This window comes from Melanotaenia boesemani, chromosome 20 (assembly GCF_017639745.1).
Source record: "Melanotaenia boesemani isolate fMelBoe1 chromosome 20, fMelBoe1.pri, whole genome shotgun sequence".
Taxonomy (NCBI): Eukaryota; Metazoa; Chordata; class Actinopteri; order Atheriniformes; family Melanotaeniidae; genus Melanotaenia; species Melanotaenia boesemani.
In genome coordinates, this window is record NC_055701.1 from 18,785,050 (window position 1) to 18,800,639 (window position 15,590).

The 15,590-nt window shown below is 39.9% G+C and overlaps 1 protein-coding gene and 1 pseudogene across 1 annotated transcript; both read left to right on the forward strand.

The window, feature by feature from the left end:
• The first annotated feature begins 35 nt into the window (after positions 1-35).
• Positions 36-11,814, forward strand: map1sb (microtubule-associated protein 1Sb). The gene is made up of 10 exons (XM_041972715.1): positions 36-211; positions 1,512-1,607; positions 2,667-2,749; positions 3,096-3,233; positions 4,407-4,905; positions 5,018-5,104; positions 5,226-7,705; positions 7,975-8,116; positions 8,398-8,615; positions 9,609-11,814. The coding sequence occupies exons 1-10, from the start codon at positions 49-51 to the stop codon at positions 9,762-9,764; spliced, it is 4,062 nt and encodes a 1,353-aa protein (XP_041828649.1). The 5' UTR covers positions 36-48; the 3' UTR covers positions 9,765-11,814.
• A 1,496-nt stretch (positions 11,815-13,310) lies between these two features.
• On the forward strand, positions 13,311-14,837 carry LOC121631518 (annotated as a pseudogene).
• Positions 14,838-15,590: the final 753 nt, after the last annotated feature.

Genomic DNA, 15,590 nt, shown 5'->3' on the forward strand with positions numbered 1-15,590 from the left:
GGCTGTTTTTTTCTTGTCGATGACATCACCGGAGTGCGAGTTTCCAACATGGCGTCCAGCCGGGTGTCGGAGAGGGAGGTCCAGGAGGAACTGAGACGCGCTGCCACTGCAACCCTCGACTACTGCCTCCACAAATACTCCCTGCTCATCATTGTCGGACGGACAGCTCGCTTCAGACAGACGGACCACATCAGCAGGGAGATCGAACGAGGTAGGTGCAGCTTAACCTACATCTTAGAGACGTAGCTGCATGCATTTTGCTCTTTACTGTATGTTTGGATGTTGAAAAAAATCGCAAGCCTGCAAGTTGTCATCGTTTAAATAATCAGCAGGTATGATACACCGGCCACACTGCAGTGTTTATGTAATTTTATCCACCCCTGTGGACCAAGGATGCGTCATCTGGAGAGACTCCATCATCAGCATCACCTCATTATCCCTCCGGTTGCATTATAATTAAAAACAGTCTGGTTTGTCTTTCGCCTCAGTCCGTCGTTATGCAAGGACGTACTTTTGGGGAAATGCATGGAGGCTACTCAGCCAACACATAGCCTATAGCCACTTGTAAATGATGTTCCATTAACCTCTGTGTATTTATGCACAACAGTGGCTGTGATTACAGAGATTCAAGCAGAGCCTGGATGACTGTAATGATCCATTACGGCCCACTTTGCTGATTTATAGCTAGAAGGTCTGATGAGGCGCCTACTTTATGTGAAACTGAAGAGAGAGTGAAATAAAAGCACAGGCAGATACCAGAGGAGGAAATGAAGACAGAAAGACATTTTTCTTTATAAATGGTCCAAATAACATTTCATCACTGTCTGATGAAAGCCATGTCTTTTGAAATGTCATCAACTTTTTACAAGCTAAGGAAAATAAACAAATAAATACATTTTCATTATACATCAATATTTTCTTTTTACTTATTGTTTTGTCTTCAAAATTAAATTTAACTGTCTTGAATTTAAAAGCATGGTCCGTACTATTTCTTTAAATGACTTAAACAGTCAAAAATACAGACATATCCAGTTTAATCCAGTTTGCTTTTATGTATGTTGAAGAAAACATCAGATTGTTATACTGGAACAAATACTGAGCATCCTAGTTTTGAAATGATTAAGATTCTTTTTTATTATCAAATTACTTGATAATTAAAATGTTATTTGATTGGTTTTCTAATTAATACAGCTTGAAATATGTGATTCATTTGTCTAAAGGCCATATCCTCTAAATCCATGCAGGCTCATTTATTTAAACTGACGTTAGTCATTTTTTGTATTTCAAAAAACATTTTTTTAAATTTCATTTCTCATTTATTTAATCTGATATTAACCAACTTGATGAATGCATTTACGATTTTAGTAAAATATTCTTAATTTGAAGTGGGTGATATCAGCAATGTCAACATATTATTCAATCTTTGTTGTTTGTTTTAGGAAAAGTTGAACCCTAGAAGGGTTGATTATGATGACTGAGCAGCTGAGATTATTTATCTTTGATGCCTTCAGGTATTCGGTCCTGGGACGTGGACTCAAAATCTTCTAACTTAAACCTCTATCTCCAAGAATTCCTCTCCCACCATACTGTCTCTTTTAAGGGAGCAGGTAAGAAACTTTGCTTTAGTCGAAGCACTCCTTCATGCCCAAATTCTCTGAACCGCCCCACACAAAGCTCCAGTTGCCATGTAAATACGCCAGCTCAGCCAAGTCAGGGTCACAGAGGAAGGAAGGAAGGAAAGTGGAGAAGCAGTGTAGCGATTGTTAAACATGGGTGGGCCCTTAGGACAGAAAACAATGGGAATCTGCAACCAGTGGTGCCACCTCTTTTTCTCTGTGCTTGGATATGAAAGCCTCTTTAGCATGCACAACCACGGACAGCTGAGCACAGTCCCAAATAAACATTTCTTACTCCAAATAGTCCGGAATGGCACAGAGAAAGGATGAGGTCTGTGTAGTAAATCTTGCTGTGAATGGAAAAGGCGAGAGGTGAGTTTTTGAAAAGAAATATATTTTTCTTTCTTACTAGTAGTGGGATGAGCAGCTCAATAATACTGATGTCTTTACTGTAATATGCAGATTAAACCAGCAGCTGTTCAACTAAAAAAGTTGAAGAAAGAAGCTAGCTTGGCTTTGTTCAAATACCCCACCCACAACACCACTAAAATGTGTTAAAACTGCACATTTTGGTTTTCATATTTCCAATCTGTGTGTTAAGTCAACTAAACCTGGTGGTGGCTTCATATTTATCTTCATAAATCAAGAGGGACATCAAGCAGCACAAAAGGACAAAGTCTTGTCAAACTCTTTCAATTTTGTCTCACAACAGTTACATAAAAGGCCAATTTTATTACATATTATATTACATATGATCAGATTTAATTGGTGTGATACAAAATGCAAGTTTCCATCAGCCTCTGTGGCTTTAGAAGCTCATCCAGTTCCCAGAATGGATTTCCCAGTAGATTCAGAAAACCTGGCATCTCTTCTGCAGACAGTCCATCTGACTCAGCTATTCCACTCTTCTTTCCACCCACTGACTCAATCACTCATTCAAGTTCACTTTCTCTTTGACTTTTCATGGCTCCCTGCCTCCCTCCCTGCCACCTCGGGCTTCTATCTATGTGTCTTTCTCTTTCGATGTTTTTTCTCTCTCTGCCTCCTCAGGGCAGAAGTGTCTGCGCCACTGTACCAGAGTGTTGGACACTCAGGTACTCATCAGCCCATCTCAAGAACAGGCTCATTCAGAGGTGAGCGGTGAGATCTGAAACAAAGCAGAAAACTATATTTTAAAGACCAGATAGTGTCATATCAATATATTCTGAATGAATATATACTGTCATTCTTTTTAGCATAATTTCGACACTAAACTAGTGAATTAGCTGCAATTTTGCACAACCTGGTAGTATTTTTTTGTCTGACTAACAATACAAAACTTAATAAATAATCACCAACGTTTCTCATCTCAAAAAGCCTTGATATTTACACTATGCTACTCATTGTTTTTTTTCCATCTATCTTGATCTCTAGTTGCCCGTCTTTTTACTTTTTGATAAGGGACATTACAGTTTTTCTCCATCTCTGTTCTGTGGTCAGGTGTTTGCTCTGCTGTCCAGGGAATCGGCTCATAAGCTGTTGATCTTAACTGGCCTGAGTGTGGAGGAAAGTGGAGAGCTTCTGTTTCACAGAGGACTGTTTTCACCACATCAGCTGAAACAAATACTATCAGAGCAGGTATGTTTTTATAACCTTTCCTGCAAATGCTGGATTAGTGTGGAAAAATCTAATCATTTGTAAAAGGCATACCTGGAAAATGAAGCTTGAAGGTTTAAATGCAAATTTTTGTGGTAGAAACTAAAATGTGCAAACTTTGAGAAAGGAATAAAATTTAACCCTTGTTTCAGTTCTGAATACTACATAACTTTATTATTACATAACTGTCTTCATATTATGTACCATACTTTGTGAGGTAGTGGGGAATAGAATAGAAGGTCTCAGATTGTTTCTCCCCATCTGACTGTCCTTGGTAACTCTGCTGACTTGAGCTGTATTTCAATGTTTTGGCTTCTGCACTGCTTGAAACTGTAGTAATAGGTCATGATCAGGGACTGTGTCCCTGTGAACAGGAACACTGTATTTAAACCAGTCCCTTTGAACAGGGATTGGTATAAATAGCAACTTCTTTAACTCTCTTTTGCTTTTCCTTAATGTCAAGTTGTGATAGTAACAGCATCCTCCCTTATAAAGTCTTTGTTTGAGTAAACAAAAAAAAAACAAGTATTAGAATTCCCATTTTGACTTTTCCCCCATTTTATTCGCACATTTAAAAACTGCAGCTCTTTTCACACTCTTTGAAATATGAGATCCTCAGTTTTAAGCTCACAGAACTGAGATTATGAGCACAAAACTCTAATTTAAAGCACAACCTGCAATGTTAAACTTTACTTGGACTTCAGTCTTCAAATTGCTCAAGCTGCTTCACTGATAATCCAAATTGCAAAGATGGTTTAAATGAATGAGAAAAGGGGACTGTGAAGAGGTGATGAAAGTTCAACAGTTTGGCTTGAAAAGTGTGCATTTTAGATGTAAACAGTAAACATTTCTTTAAATGATTATTTATTTCAGACAAAATTTATTTTACCGCCAACGTTGATACTTTTGTGAGCTTCTGCATTAAATTAGAAAATAAATTAATCTCCAAAATGCTACAGTAGAGGATGATTTCTCTTACATTGTTGAGACTGACATGAATGTCTTTACAAAATGTGACTCAAACACATAATATAATCCTTATAATGAATATATAACGCTAAAAGTTGCTCTCTAAATCTTAACTGGCTTTACCCTGTGGCAAAATATAAATAAAATAAGTCCTTGTTTGTATTTTGACAAACATCTCTTTTTCAGTTCCAAGCTCAGGAGAGCTTTACCTCCACAAAAATCAATCTGACCCTCAGCTGTCCTAACGTCAGCCGGTGGAGGAAGACTCTTTTGGGAAATCCACCCCTGCAGGGTCCCTTCACTCTACATATAAACCCCCCAGAGGTGCTGCCTGCCATGGAGTCTCTGGGGGAATTCACATCCCTCATTTCTGGCACCATATGCCCCACTTCCCCCTTTGACCTCTTGCCACCTCCTACCACTGTGGGTTTCCTCAAGCTGTCCCGTCCCTGCTGCTATGTGTTCCCTGCCGGCCGTGGCGACTGTGCCTTCTTTGCCGTTAACGGCTTCACGGTGCTGGTGGATGGGGGCTCGGACTCTCAGGCCTGTTTCTGGAAGCTGGTTCGTCACCTTGACCGTGTTGATGCACTCCTGTTGACGCACGTCGGGACAGAAAACCTCCCAGGAGTCATCTCCTTCCTGGAGAGGAAGGTGGCAGAGAAAGAGCTAAGTGCTGATGTCAAAGGCAAGATCATAAACTTATATCAGAACATAATACGGGAATGTTGCTACCGTTACACATTTCACATTTGAACATCATCATTGTGGGTTTCTGTTTGCTTTGTTTTTCTATATAGATGACTTGACTAAGAGGCTCATCTCTCCAGAGCTTGGAGTTGTGTTCTTTAATGCTCCCAGCATGTTGCAGGTGGAACAACAGCCTTGTGAGTAATGTATAAAATCCTGATGATATGCCACACAGTGCAAAAGTGAAGAAGAAAAACAGAAATACAACTACAGTCAAATGCATTACAGTACAATAAGTTGTCACTCTTCTCCTGTCAGGTGTAGACAAGGAACTAAAGAGTACACAGCAAGCAGCAACAACCCTGCAGCTTTTAAAGAGGTTAGACATCAGGCCACAGCCAATGTTTCGACCACAAGGCGCCCAGATCAAGCCACTAACCCTATTTCAAAAGATGGGAGTGGGACAGCTGGATTTATACATTCTCAGCCCAGACAAAACCAGCCAAGAGTATGAGACATTTATGCAAAACTGGCCTGATGGAGTATCGTCAGCATCCAAATCCCAAACTCTCCCTCTCACTGCCCTGGCCTCAGTTTCTGCTCTCCTTGTTTGGCATCCAGCTTGCCCCCAAGAGAAGGTGGTTAGGGTGTTGTTTCCAGGCATAACTCCACAAGCAAAGCTACTACAGGGGCTGGAGAAACTCAAAGGCCTGGATTTCCTCCAGAAACCTACTGTTACTACTGGAGACCTCGAAAGGCTGGGGGAGGACAAAAAGACCAAGAGGACAGAGAGCCTGGATAGCTGCAGATCCCAGGGTAAGGATGCAACACCCAAACATGTGAAGGAGCGAGGAGTTCGGGAAGAGGGTAAGGATGGACAGTCAAAAGAAAGAGGAAAGACGTTAAATGGAGTTGGAGCAAGAGATACTGATAAAACCAAAGTTAAAGAGACAGGGATAAAACAAAAAGCAGCAGCATCAGAAAAGAATTCTTCAAAGAAAGGAGCAGGGAAGGATGGGAAAAAAGAGGAGAACAGCAGGAACAGTGAGATAAAAAAGGATGGCATTCCCTCCAAACTAAAGAATGAAAATAAAACAAAGCTCAAAAAAGAAACAAAGAATGATTCTAAAACAGGAGAAAAGAAAACACGCAAGCCATCAGGGAAGGAGGCAAATGATAGCAAGAAGTTACAAGTAAATATCAATCTGCCAAACAGCCAAAAATCAAACACTGCAGCTGGGTCAAAAATCCTGGAGCCACAGTGTCTAGATGCTGTGCAGCAGAATCAAAAACCAGAGACAGAGCTTGAGGAAAACCCCTGTGGCTCCAAGATATCGACCCCAGAGGATATGACAGCTGATTTTCTTCAGCTTCAGAAGGAAAAAGAAATGGAGGAAACAGCTGATAAAGACAAACAGAAAAGCACTGAGTCAGGATGTGAAAAGATCCTTGAAGGCTTGAGTGAAGAAACATGCAACAAAACTGCTGAGAGATCTGTGGAGGAAGCAACAGGTGATTCGGGGGTAACGGAAGTAGAATGTGGTGATAATGGAATGCAGCATATGCCTGTAACTAGTGAGAAAGCAGGAGGAAACCCACAGAAAAACCTTCAAGAACAGCCTGTAAATATAAGCAAACCAGCAAAGGTTGCAGGGTTTCCTTTTCCCTTGGACAAAGCACCAAAGAACGAGTGGGAAATCCAGCAAGACATAACTCCAACTGAGTACACTCTTCTAGATGGGGCTTTAAGAAACACCCCTCCCTCGCAGTCATCTCCTGAGAACCAGGCCCCTAACAGCCCTGAAGAGGAGACTGTGGAGCCAGTGTCCCCTGACTCGCGACCAAACAGCGCAGGCCACACTCCTTATTGTCTATCTCCAGATGATGTATGGTGCAACAGGGCCACTCTCAGCAGGCTGCAAGCACAGATGAGTAATCAGGATTCAGCTGATGCCCATGAGTCTAATGGTTCATCCAGGCAAAGTGAGGGGCAGCTGAAAAGCTGTTCGGAAAACCACAAAAAATCCAGAGAGAAACATTTAAGTTTCCTCCCACTGGGTACATTTAAAGATGGCTCCTCAGACCCTTCTCCCTCTGTGACCACCACTACTACGACACACTCGATGCCAGCAGAGGTGAGCTCGCCTCAGTCCACAGAAGTGGACGAGTCACTGTCCATGTCCTTTGAGCAGGGTCCAACCAATATGAGCCAGAGAGAAGGAGAAGATAGCGTTCATCTCTCTCACTCTAATGGTGGCCATTTTGTGGGGATACCTTTACCAGTGAAGAAGCCTCCTAGATCTTTTGGTCAGAGTTCAGAGATGGGGAAATCTTTTACACCTAACACACTTCATTTTGAAGCATCAGCCCACGATGTGGACCTGTGTTTGGTTTCTCCTTGTGAGTTCAAGCATTTCAAACCTCCTGACTCCAGCTCAGGTGTCACTGAAGCCTCCAGAGGAGCCTTCGCTCCACATCATCAAGGCAATAATAACAACCCCAGAGACATGTCACCTAGTGAATCAAATGCTCCCGCCTGCACAGAAGACTGCCCGTCCACCACAGCTGATGGAGCCCTGGACTCAGATGAGGATGAGTCATGTAGTGAATCATCCAACTCTCCACGTGACCTCAACACCAGTCAGGCTCTGCCCCCGGACCCTCTTCCAGCCCCTTTCAGAGACAGTCCTCCTCTTCCTCCTCACCCTGACACCTCCATGCCAGTTCCTCAGTCAGATTCTGAAGCTCACGGGAAAAGAGCAAAGGCCACCGGCAAGCGAAGCAAACAAATGCTGGGGGTGAGTTTGTCAAATTAGCACTGAAGAAAATTTCCAGTAATGGAATTGTACTTTATTCTTCACAAATGGTATCACTGAAGCTGAACGTAGATGCATAGAAGAGTCTTTAAATCAAGGATTGGTTTCATAACGATGCTTAATTTTGAATATACTAACAAAAAAGATTTGGTACATTCCAGCACTATTTTTCATTGATAAAAATCAATGTTGTGGTAAAAATTCAAAATTCATGTTAAATCGTGTAAATGACCAAACTGTCATGTCACCAGGTTGTTGATGGCCCTAAAAAACCCAGCTCAGGGAAAAGCAGGACAGGGAGCCAAGGTGGAGTCACAAAGGGAACCGCCTCCTCTCCTCGTGCGCTTTCCTCCAGCACTCGCTTGACACCAGCAAAATCTTCACCCAGTCCAGGTTCAAGATGTGTAATTTGATTTCCCTGAGTCTAAGTCAGGGATCTCCAACTCCGGCCCTCGTGAGCCACTGTCCTGCAGGTTTTGGATTCTACCCTGACGCGACACACCTGACTCAAATCACTGGGTCATTAACAGGCTTGTGCAGAGGTGTGTTGTAGTAGGAGACATCTAAAACCTGCAGGACAGTAGCTCACGAGGACCGGAATTGGAGACCCCTGCTCTAAATGAATTGTGCACCTTAGAATCAGAAAACAGTTTTATTTCTTTTGACTGCCACAGGCTCTAAGTCCACCTCTACTGAGGAAGTCAGTGTGTATGTGGACCTGGCTTATATTCCCTCTGGAGCTTCGACTTCCACAGTCAGTGTGGACTTCTTCAGGTGTGTTCGCTCTTCCTGCTACATTATCAGCGGCAACAGTCCAGAACGGGAGCAGCTAATGAGGCAAACTCTGGAAGCTCTACTGGATGGGAAGATATCCTGGCCTGACACTATGCAGGTAGAAAGACTGATTCATTCATTCATGCATATTGTTGGTGAATTATCTTACAAAGCGAGCAGCTCCAAAGAGCCCAATATAGATTCCATTATTTATCAACAACATAACCATGGCAACAAGTTGTGTTCACTTTCTTCTGGTAACATGCACTCTTCCTACTGTGACTGAGAATCTATGTGACATGCCATTTATCAAATATTCTGGATCATGGTTGTGGTATTAATGAATTAAACATATGAATTGTATATGAAAAATTCAGAGCAGGCTCTGTGACATCCATTACTGTGCCTCCCTTAGCAATACGACTCATGCAGGATAGAATGCAGGTAGCAGCTCAAAATCTAAACATGACACTGGTCTGGCAATGTAAGAAAAAGCAAAGAAACAAAAAACAAAGCAAACACAAGGACCAATATTATGAGAGAGGAGGAATGCAACAAAAGAGAAATTAGCAAGAGGGCTTGACAAACAGTACAAAGACAATTTAGTAATTTAGCAGGAAATGACAAATCAAACACTATAGACATGTGATCTATTTACCATTTTAGTATAAGCAATAGATCCTTTGGAACCTGTGGGATGGGGTCTTTGTGCACTTGCTTTCATCCAATGCCATCCTATTTCATCAGATTGGCATTTGGGCAGCTGGGAAGCTTGGTGACCCCCTCAGACTCCAACCCTTCCTAAGCAGTTTTTCAGGTCCTTATGCTGAGCTTCAAGTGGAGGCAAATGCTATAGGGGAGAGCTGCTAGCATATTACTGAGTTACTGATCAGCAAAAAATATTTTTTTAATTTGTTTTGATGACAAATATCAAAGTAACATTCATGCAAAGCAAGAATGGCAGTCTCCTCAGCCACACATTGCATTGTAACAAGATTAGCAAATTAACTAACTTTGCATGCCAGTGCTCATAATGTTGTAGCTGAAGATTGGTGCATGTGTGGTCTTGAATATCAACGACTCACTGAAGTGTCCTTTTATGTCTGTTCAGGTGACAGTTATCCCCACCTTTGAGTCAGTGTCAATGCAGGAATGGTACCAGGAGTCTCTGGACAGACAGCGGGAGCTGAACATCACCGTCCTGGGTTCGAACAGCACGGTCGCCATGCAGGATGAAACCTTTCCTGCCTGCAAGATTGAGTTCTGAGGCAGACTGACAGATGCATTATGGAGAATGGAGGCTTAATGATGGAAATGTGTATACTTATATAAGGTGGTAACAACACCCCCTGCTGGCAAATCCTCTTTGGTTGGGCTTCTTTTAGCAGCTGGAAGTCACAATTATTTCTCCTTTTCTAGAAAGGAATTCTCACATCTCTTTAGGTGGTATTGCATGCCTTTTTTTTTTACCCATGACCCTGTGCAAAACAGGAGAGGAGATCATACTGACTGCAAGAGAGGCGTGTCAGCCTGCAAACATAGAGTCATGTGAAAGTTATTGCTGTAGATTATTCAAATTTGAAGACACTACCTGTAGGCTTGCTCTGATTGTGGTGTACTTGGGACAAATTTGCTGCATCTCATCCAACAATTATTCATTTACCTGAGAGAAATTCAGTTTTTTTCTTTTTATAAAAACTGAACCTACATTGCATCTTTAAGAAATGCACATTTAGGGTTTGTGGTCAGGTGTTTGTTGTGAGCACTGTAAGCATAAATGAGTCGAACTGTGCTGTGTGTTGTAGCTGCTTTCAAAGGTTTTGTGTCAGTGTGGCTTCTGTGTGAAGATTCAAGAGGTGCAGACTCTGAGAAACACTTTATGACCTCTTGTCAGCCACCAGCGAGTGATAATTGCTTAATCTGAGGGATTGGTTTAACATATTATTAAATTTAACAGCATTACATCAATTGTGTTATTAAGAACTGTCCTGCAATTGTAATCCTTTAAAAGTGCTCATATTCATGCAAATCAGGAACCAGGCTGTAAATGCTTTTATAGAAATAGATAATCACTTGGCGTCTTTAAAAAATTAAAATGGGTTTAAAATTGTGGATATGCAGTAATCATACAGTTTGCTTTTAAAATGTTATTATGCATCGTGTGAAGTCACAGTTCAGTCACAGTGGGTGGTGATGGAAACTTTACTATCTGTAAATAATTCTGATTATATTTATTTGACCAAATAATCCTGAAACTAGAATGAAAGAATGACCAGAATTAAATTGACAGCAGTACGTATTTTTGCAGTTCAAGTTTTGCAGGTCAATTATTATCCAATCACCAGTATTATTATTTTTATGTTATTGATTATTATTTTGTTAATTACTCCTTGAATAAACTAGGTAAAATGGGTGCAAGGGTAGGGAAAATACAGGCAACGTTCAACTGATAGATTTTCAATTTATTGTTAGCATAACAATAAACTGAAAGCCTAGAATTGAATTTACCACTTTTACCAAAATTATTCTTTAAAATTACACAAACATTTCTTTAACTTCCTAAACCTGCAAAAGTATCCCAAAACACTTTAAAAGTAATTTTAAGTTAGTGATTTGGAATCTTAAATGGATGATATTTACCCGCGTCCAGGCGTAAAAACCCCCATTTTTGCATTCAGGTCACATGAATGTGCATGTGGAGTTTTCTTAATACCAAAGCATGACGAATCAAAAAGAAGTCAAAAATTTTGTATTTTGTTTTTCTCCTGCACTTGAATGCTGCCTCAAAACACAAAAAAACATGGCATTTTTATTCAATATCTAAAAGATCTTAAGTTTTTTTTCTTTTTTTGCTGACATTATAGATACACTGTTAAAAATCCTCCTATCTTTGTATTAACCTCAAGTAATTTTTATTTATGCACTCATCTTCCTTTTTCTCTCTTATTCTCAAAAAATGTTTCAGACAATATTACAAATGTAATATTTCACTTCTTCCCTTTGTTAACAAAGGATACCATTTTGATTGATTTATTGGGACTGAAGGGTTATCATGGGTAACAACTTCTTGAAGCCAAAAGTAACCAGGGAATTGTACCTTCATGTGTATGTGTTTCGCATGTAAATGAAAAAAATGTCCTGTATGTTGTTTCATTCATGATATTCATGAAGAAAGAGAGCAAAGCAATGTAGTAGAGTGGAGACAGAGTTGTAGGGGTGAACAGGTGACTTTTGAAAAACTTTCACTTTGTAGACCATGTCAAAATGTGACGGTTGTGGGGCTGGGAGTACTGTATGAATAAAGAATGTTTATCATCGTTTTATCATTGGTATTCTTAGCCATGTGGGGAAAATATTAATTTAAATATTATAGAACCATGAGAATATAGTGCAACTCTGATTGGCTTTAGTCTTAGCATACTGACTAAAAGTCCCTCAACTTTATAGTGACTGCTAAGATACAGCTCTAAAGATCCTCTGATGGGTGACCAATTAAACCCATGTCCCCTGTTTGGTGAGCTTATTGAACATCATAAATAGCAACAGTAGCTTATCACAAACCTCATTTACACAGAGGCCCAGACTGCGACAAAAAGTCAGGCCAGGAGTCATGCACTCACCCAGGCTACCCTAACTCATATAATACATATCTATGCTCACACCTACACAATTGCACATGCACACATATGAGCTACCTATCACCAAAGCTCATTATTCTAGGCCGACATTTACACAAAACTACAAACCACTAGTCCAGTGTTTTTATCTCCTCTACCCTCGTCAAAAGGGTCAATCCAACAGTCGCTAAAGGACTATTTACCTTCATGAAAGTTACGTAACAGAAAATAAAAAAGTTAAGTTAGCAACGTGTTTTGATTTTATATTAAACCTGTCTCATTGCTATCAGGTGTGGCTAATTTATTACACATACAGGAAAATGTAAAGTATTGCTTTGTAAATATTGAATGAAATCAGACTGGAATCTACAGCATCTATCTATCCATCCATCCAGCCATGCTGCCATGCAAGGAGCTTAACCACAACCCATCAGAAGCAATTAGGGGTTCAGTGTGTTGCTCAGGGACACCTCATGTCGACATTATATTGTATGTATATCAAAAAACAAACAAACAAACAAACAAACAAAACAAAACAAAACAAAAAACAAGAAATTGCTCTCAGGTGAATATTGACTTACTACAATGAAGGGAAATGTGTGAAGCATTAGATTAACCAGTGTTGAACCAGGTTTCTGAAATAGATCCATCAGCTGGAAAGTATATATATAGCTAGAGCACAACACAATGTCTGGCAGTGGAAGGACAAGGAATTGGATGGGCTCAACAGCCAGAAAGAAGAAGGGGAATGAGGCTTCATGGTGGATAAGACACTAAAAGATTCTTTCCAGGCTGCATCGCAAGAGAAGGTTTTTGTTGTGACGTGGATGAGAATTTGTAGTCCCACAGACAGGAACATCAGGAGGTGTTGGAAGTCTGCACTGAAATTCCTAAAGAGCTGCATGTACAATTTTCCCTAATGGGATCATCCAATGTTCATATTTCTACCTGTTTTTTGTGCTAGGCGGTGCTTTTTTTTCTTTCTGTATCACAATGACATGTTCTGTCAACAAATTACAGTACAAACAGTAAAAGCGTAAATGTGAATGTTGTCCAGTCTCTTGCAATTAATCTCCCACATACACTAAGATGTTACTAACAATTTACAGTAATTGTCATCAAAACTTCAGCCATAGTTTACATCAGAACATCATTCATAAAATACTGTTATGTTGACAACACGACTAAGCAATTTGACTGTCTTATCCATACACAATGACCCAAGGACTCATCCCTCTGATGGCACTGACATGCTCATTGACACAGATGTTTATTTTTGAGAGATGTAAGGATTTTGAGTGAGAAAATGGCTTTTGCAGGTAATCCATGGTGTTTTGCAATTTGTACAAATTGTTTTTGAGAAAAGCACTTACTTGTTTTGCAAATGTCGAGAAAGATATAAGAAATGTATCAAAGGGATTGAGAAAAACTGTATTTTGTTTTTCATGTCCTCTGCAGTTTGCACTTACAATGTCAAGGCAGGGAAAAGTGGTAGACCTATTCCTCTGCTCCTCTGAAACACAGTGGGGCTAGAGGAAAATGCTGATTCTGGTTTGAACACTGAACCCTTAATCAACATCTTCAAAGGCCACATCATGGATCGCTACCAGGTTTCTTCTATAAACACTTACCTTTTTCTGCACTATTTTATCTAAGCTGCTGGTGGATTCAAACCAGATATTTTGTGTGTCTTTCAGCTTAGTGCAGCTCTCCTGAAGGTGAGCCTGGTTTAAGAATAATGTGACTCTGAATGAGATGATCCATTGTGTGGTTTATGTGGTGGACACCTCTAAGGTGTCTTTTCTCAGCCATAAATTACTGGACAAGTTTGCTGCCATCAGGAAATGACTGTAGAATAGAATAGAATAGAATAGAATAGGAAAAAGGCCAACCAAATGGCTTAGAGGTATAATATTATTTTCATTTAAAAATGTAATCTTGATCATCTGACATCTTTGTATGTATGTTGCATTTCTAATATACTTTTGTATTGTTGCCCTTTCCCAAATTTTTATTTATTTTTTTTTTGTGAGTCTATTTAGTGTCAAAATTTCCATCTTGAATTCTTGTCTTCACCTTGTCTTTTGTTTTGGTCCCAAAAAGGAATCTCACTAATTCTGTTAATGACTAAAGTAGATGAAGCCTGTCCTCTGGTTGCAGAAGACTTGAAGAATGTGTATCACAGTGTTTCCATCCAGCAGAAGGTAAGGTTTTTTTTTTTAGCTGTTTGCCATACAATAATAAGTTTTTTACTTTATCAATCCCGATTGGGAAATTAGAGTCTGTATTTTACCATCTCTAGATTGTCTGGTGAGCAGTGGGATGCCGAGTTCAAGTCTGTAAGTGGTCACTTCATTAACAACTAGGGTATCACTCCCTCCAATTTGTGAGTAAACTTGTACTTTCACTATTTAATAAGTCCATTCAAATCTGTCTCACTATCTTTCAGGTCCATCAGTTGAGTCAGTCTCTGGGCATCCCTTTGTCCCACACAATGTCAGTGAACAGCAAAGAGCTGGACTTGGACCAAGATACAGACACACTGCTGTACAGCTGTGTAGCAAATTCTCAACTATGCAAACAGCTTTTAGGAGAACCACATTACTCATGATCAAAGTTGGGGTGATCCGCTGGAACGCTACAGATCCAATGATCATTCTTGCCTAGTTTTTTAGGACATTGTGAACCTCGGGTTGTATGAAATCCAGAACATATGAACTTTCCAAAATAAATAAAGAAGGAGCTCCATTGCAAAACTTTAGCCTTTAGATTTTTGGTTTCTTTATCAGGATGGCATGTGACTCACTTATATAGTACTCCTAAAGGATACACACACAAAGTCACACACACAGTCACACATTCACAAACAGTTTTTGCTGTATTTAAGATTTTTTCGTTTTAATTAGTACCTCAAACTTCGTGAAAAAATATGTTCAAATATGCCAGAAGTATAATAATAATAATAATAATAATAATAATAATAATAATAATAATAATAATAATAATATTTTTTGCTTGCAGAAACACTTGGACATATGACTGCTGGCTCTTGTGACTCCGTTTCACAACCGTTATAAGTTATGTAGACTCATTTCCCTTAATCATCCGCTAGATGCCAGTCATAATTTCACAAGCACTGGTATTTTTTAAACTTGTTTTAAAACGATGAAGAGTTTATGCCGCAGGCTGCACAGGTTTAGCTGGCGGTTTACTTTAGTCGTGTGTGGATTAATGTATCTGTTCTCATTTGTTAATAATGCGCAGTTTCACATAAATCGCTTATCAGAATGACGCAGCAAATTTACTTTCCTATTCTGTAATGTCATCATTCGCCTTAACAACAAAAATAAACCCACGAGTCCACATGACAAAACGAGAGGTTGGCTTTCTGTTGAGCCAATTGTAGAACCCGAGTAGTTTCGGTTCCGCCTTCTTCTCAACCCCGGTATAAAATCGGGTGTTTCGTAACCACGTCA

Bases quoted from the DNA above. Each gene is read 5' to 3' on its own strand.
- map1sb (XM_041972715.1), top strand. From the start codon at position 49: ATGGCGTCCAGCCGGGTGTCGGAGAGGGAGGTCCAGGAGGAACTGAGA. The intron at 3,234-4,406 runs GTATGTTTTTAT...TCTCTTTTTCAG, and splicing joins AACAAATACTATCAGAGCAG to TTCCAAGCTCAGGAGAGCTT. The intron at 8,117-8,397 runs GTTCAAGATGTG...TGACTGCCACAG, and splicing joins AAAATCTTCACCCAGTCCAG to GCTCTAAGTCCACCTCTACT.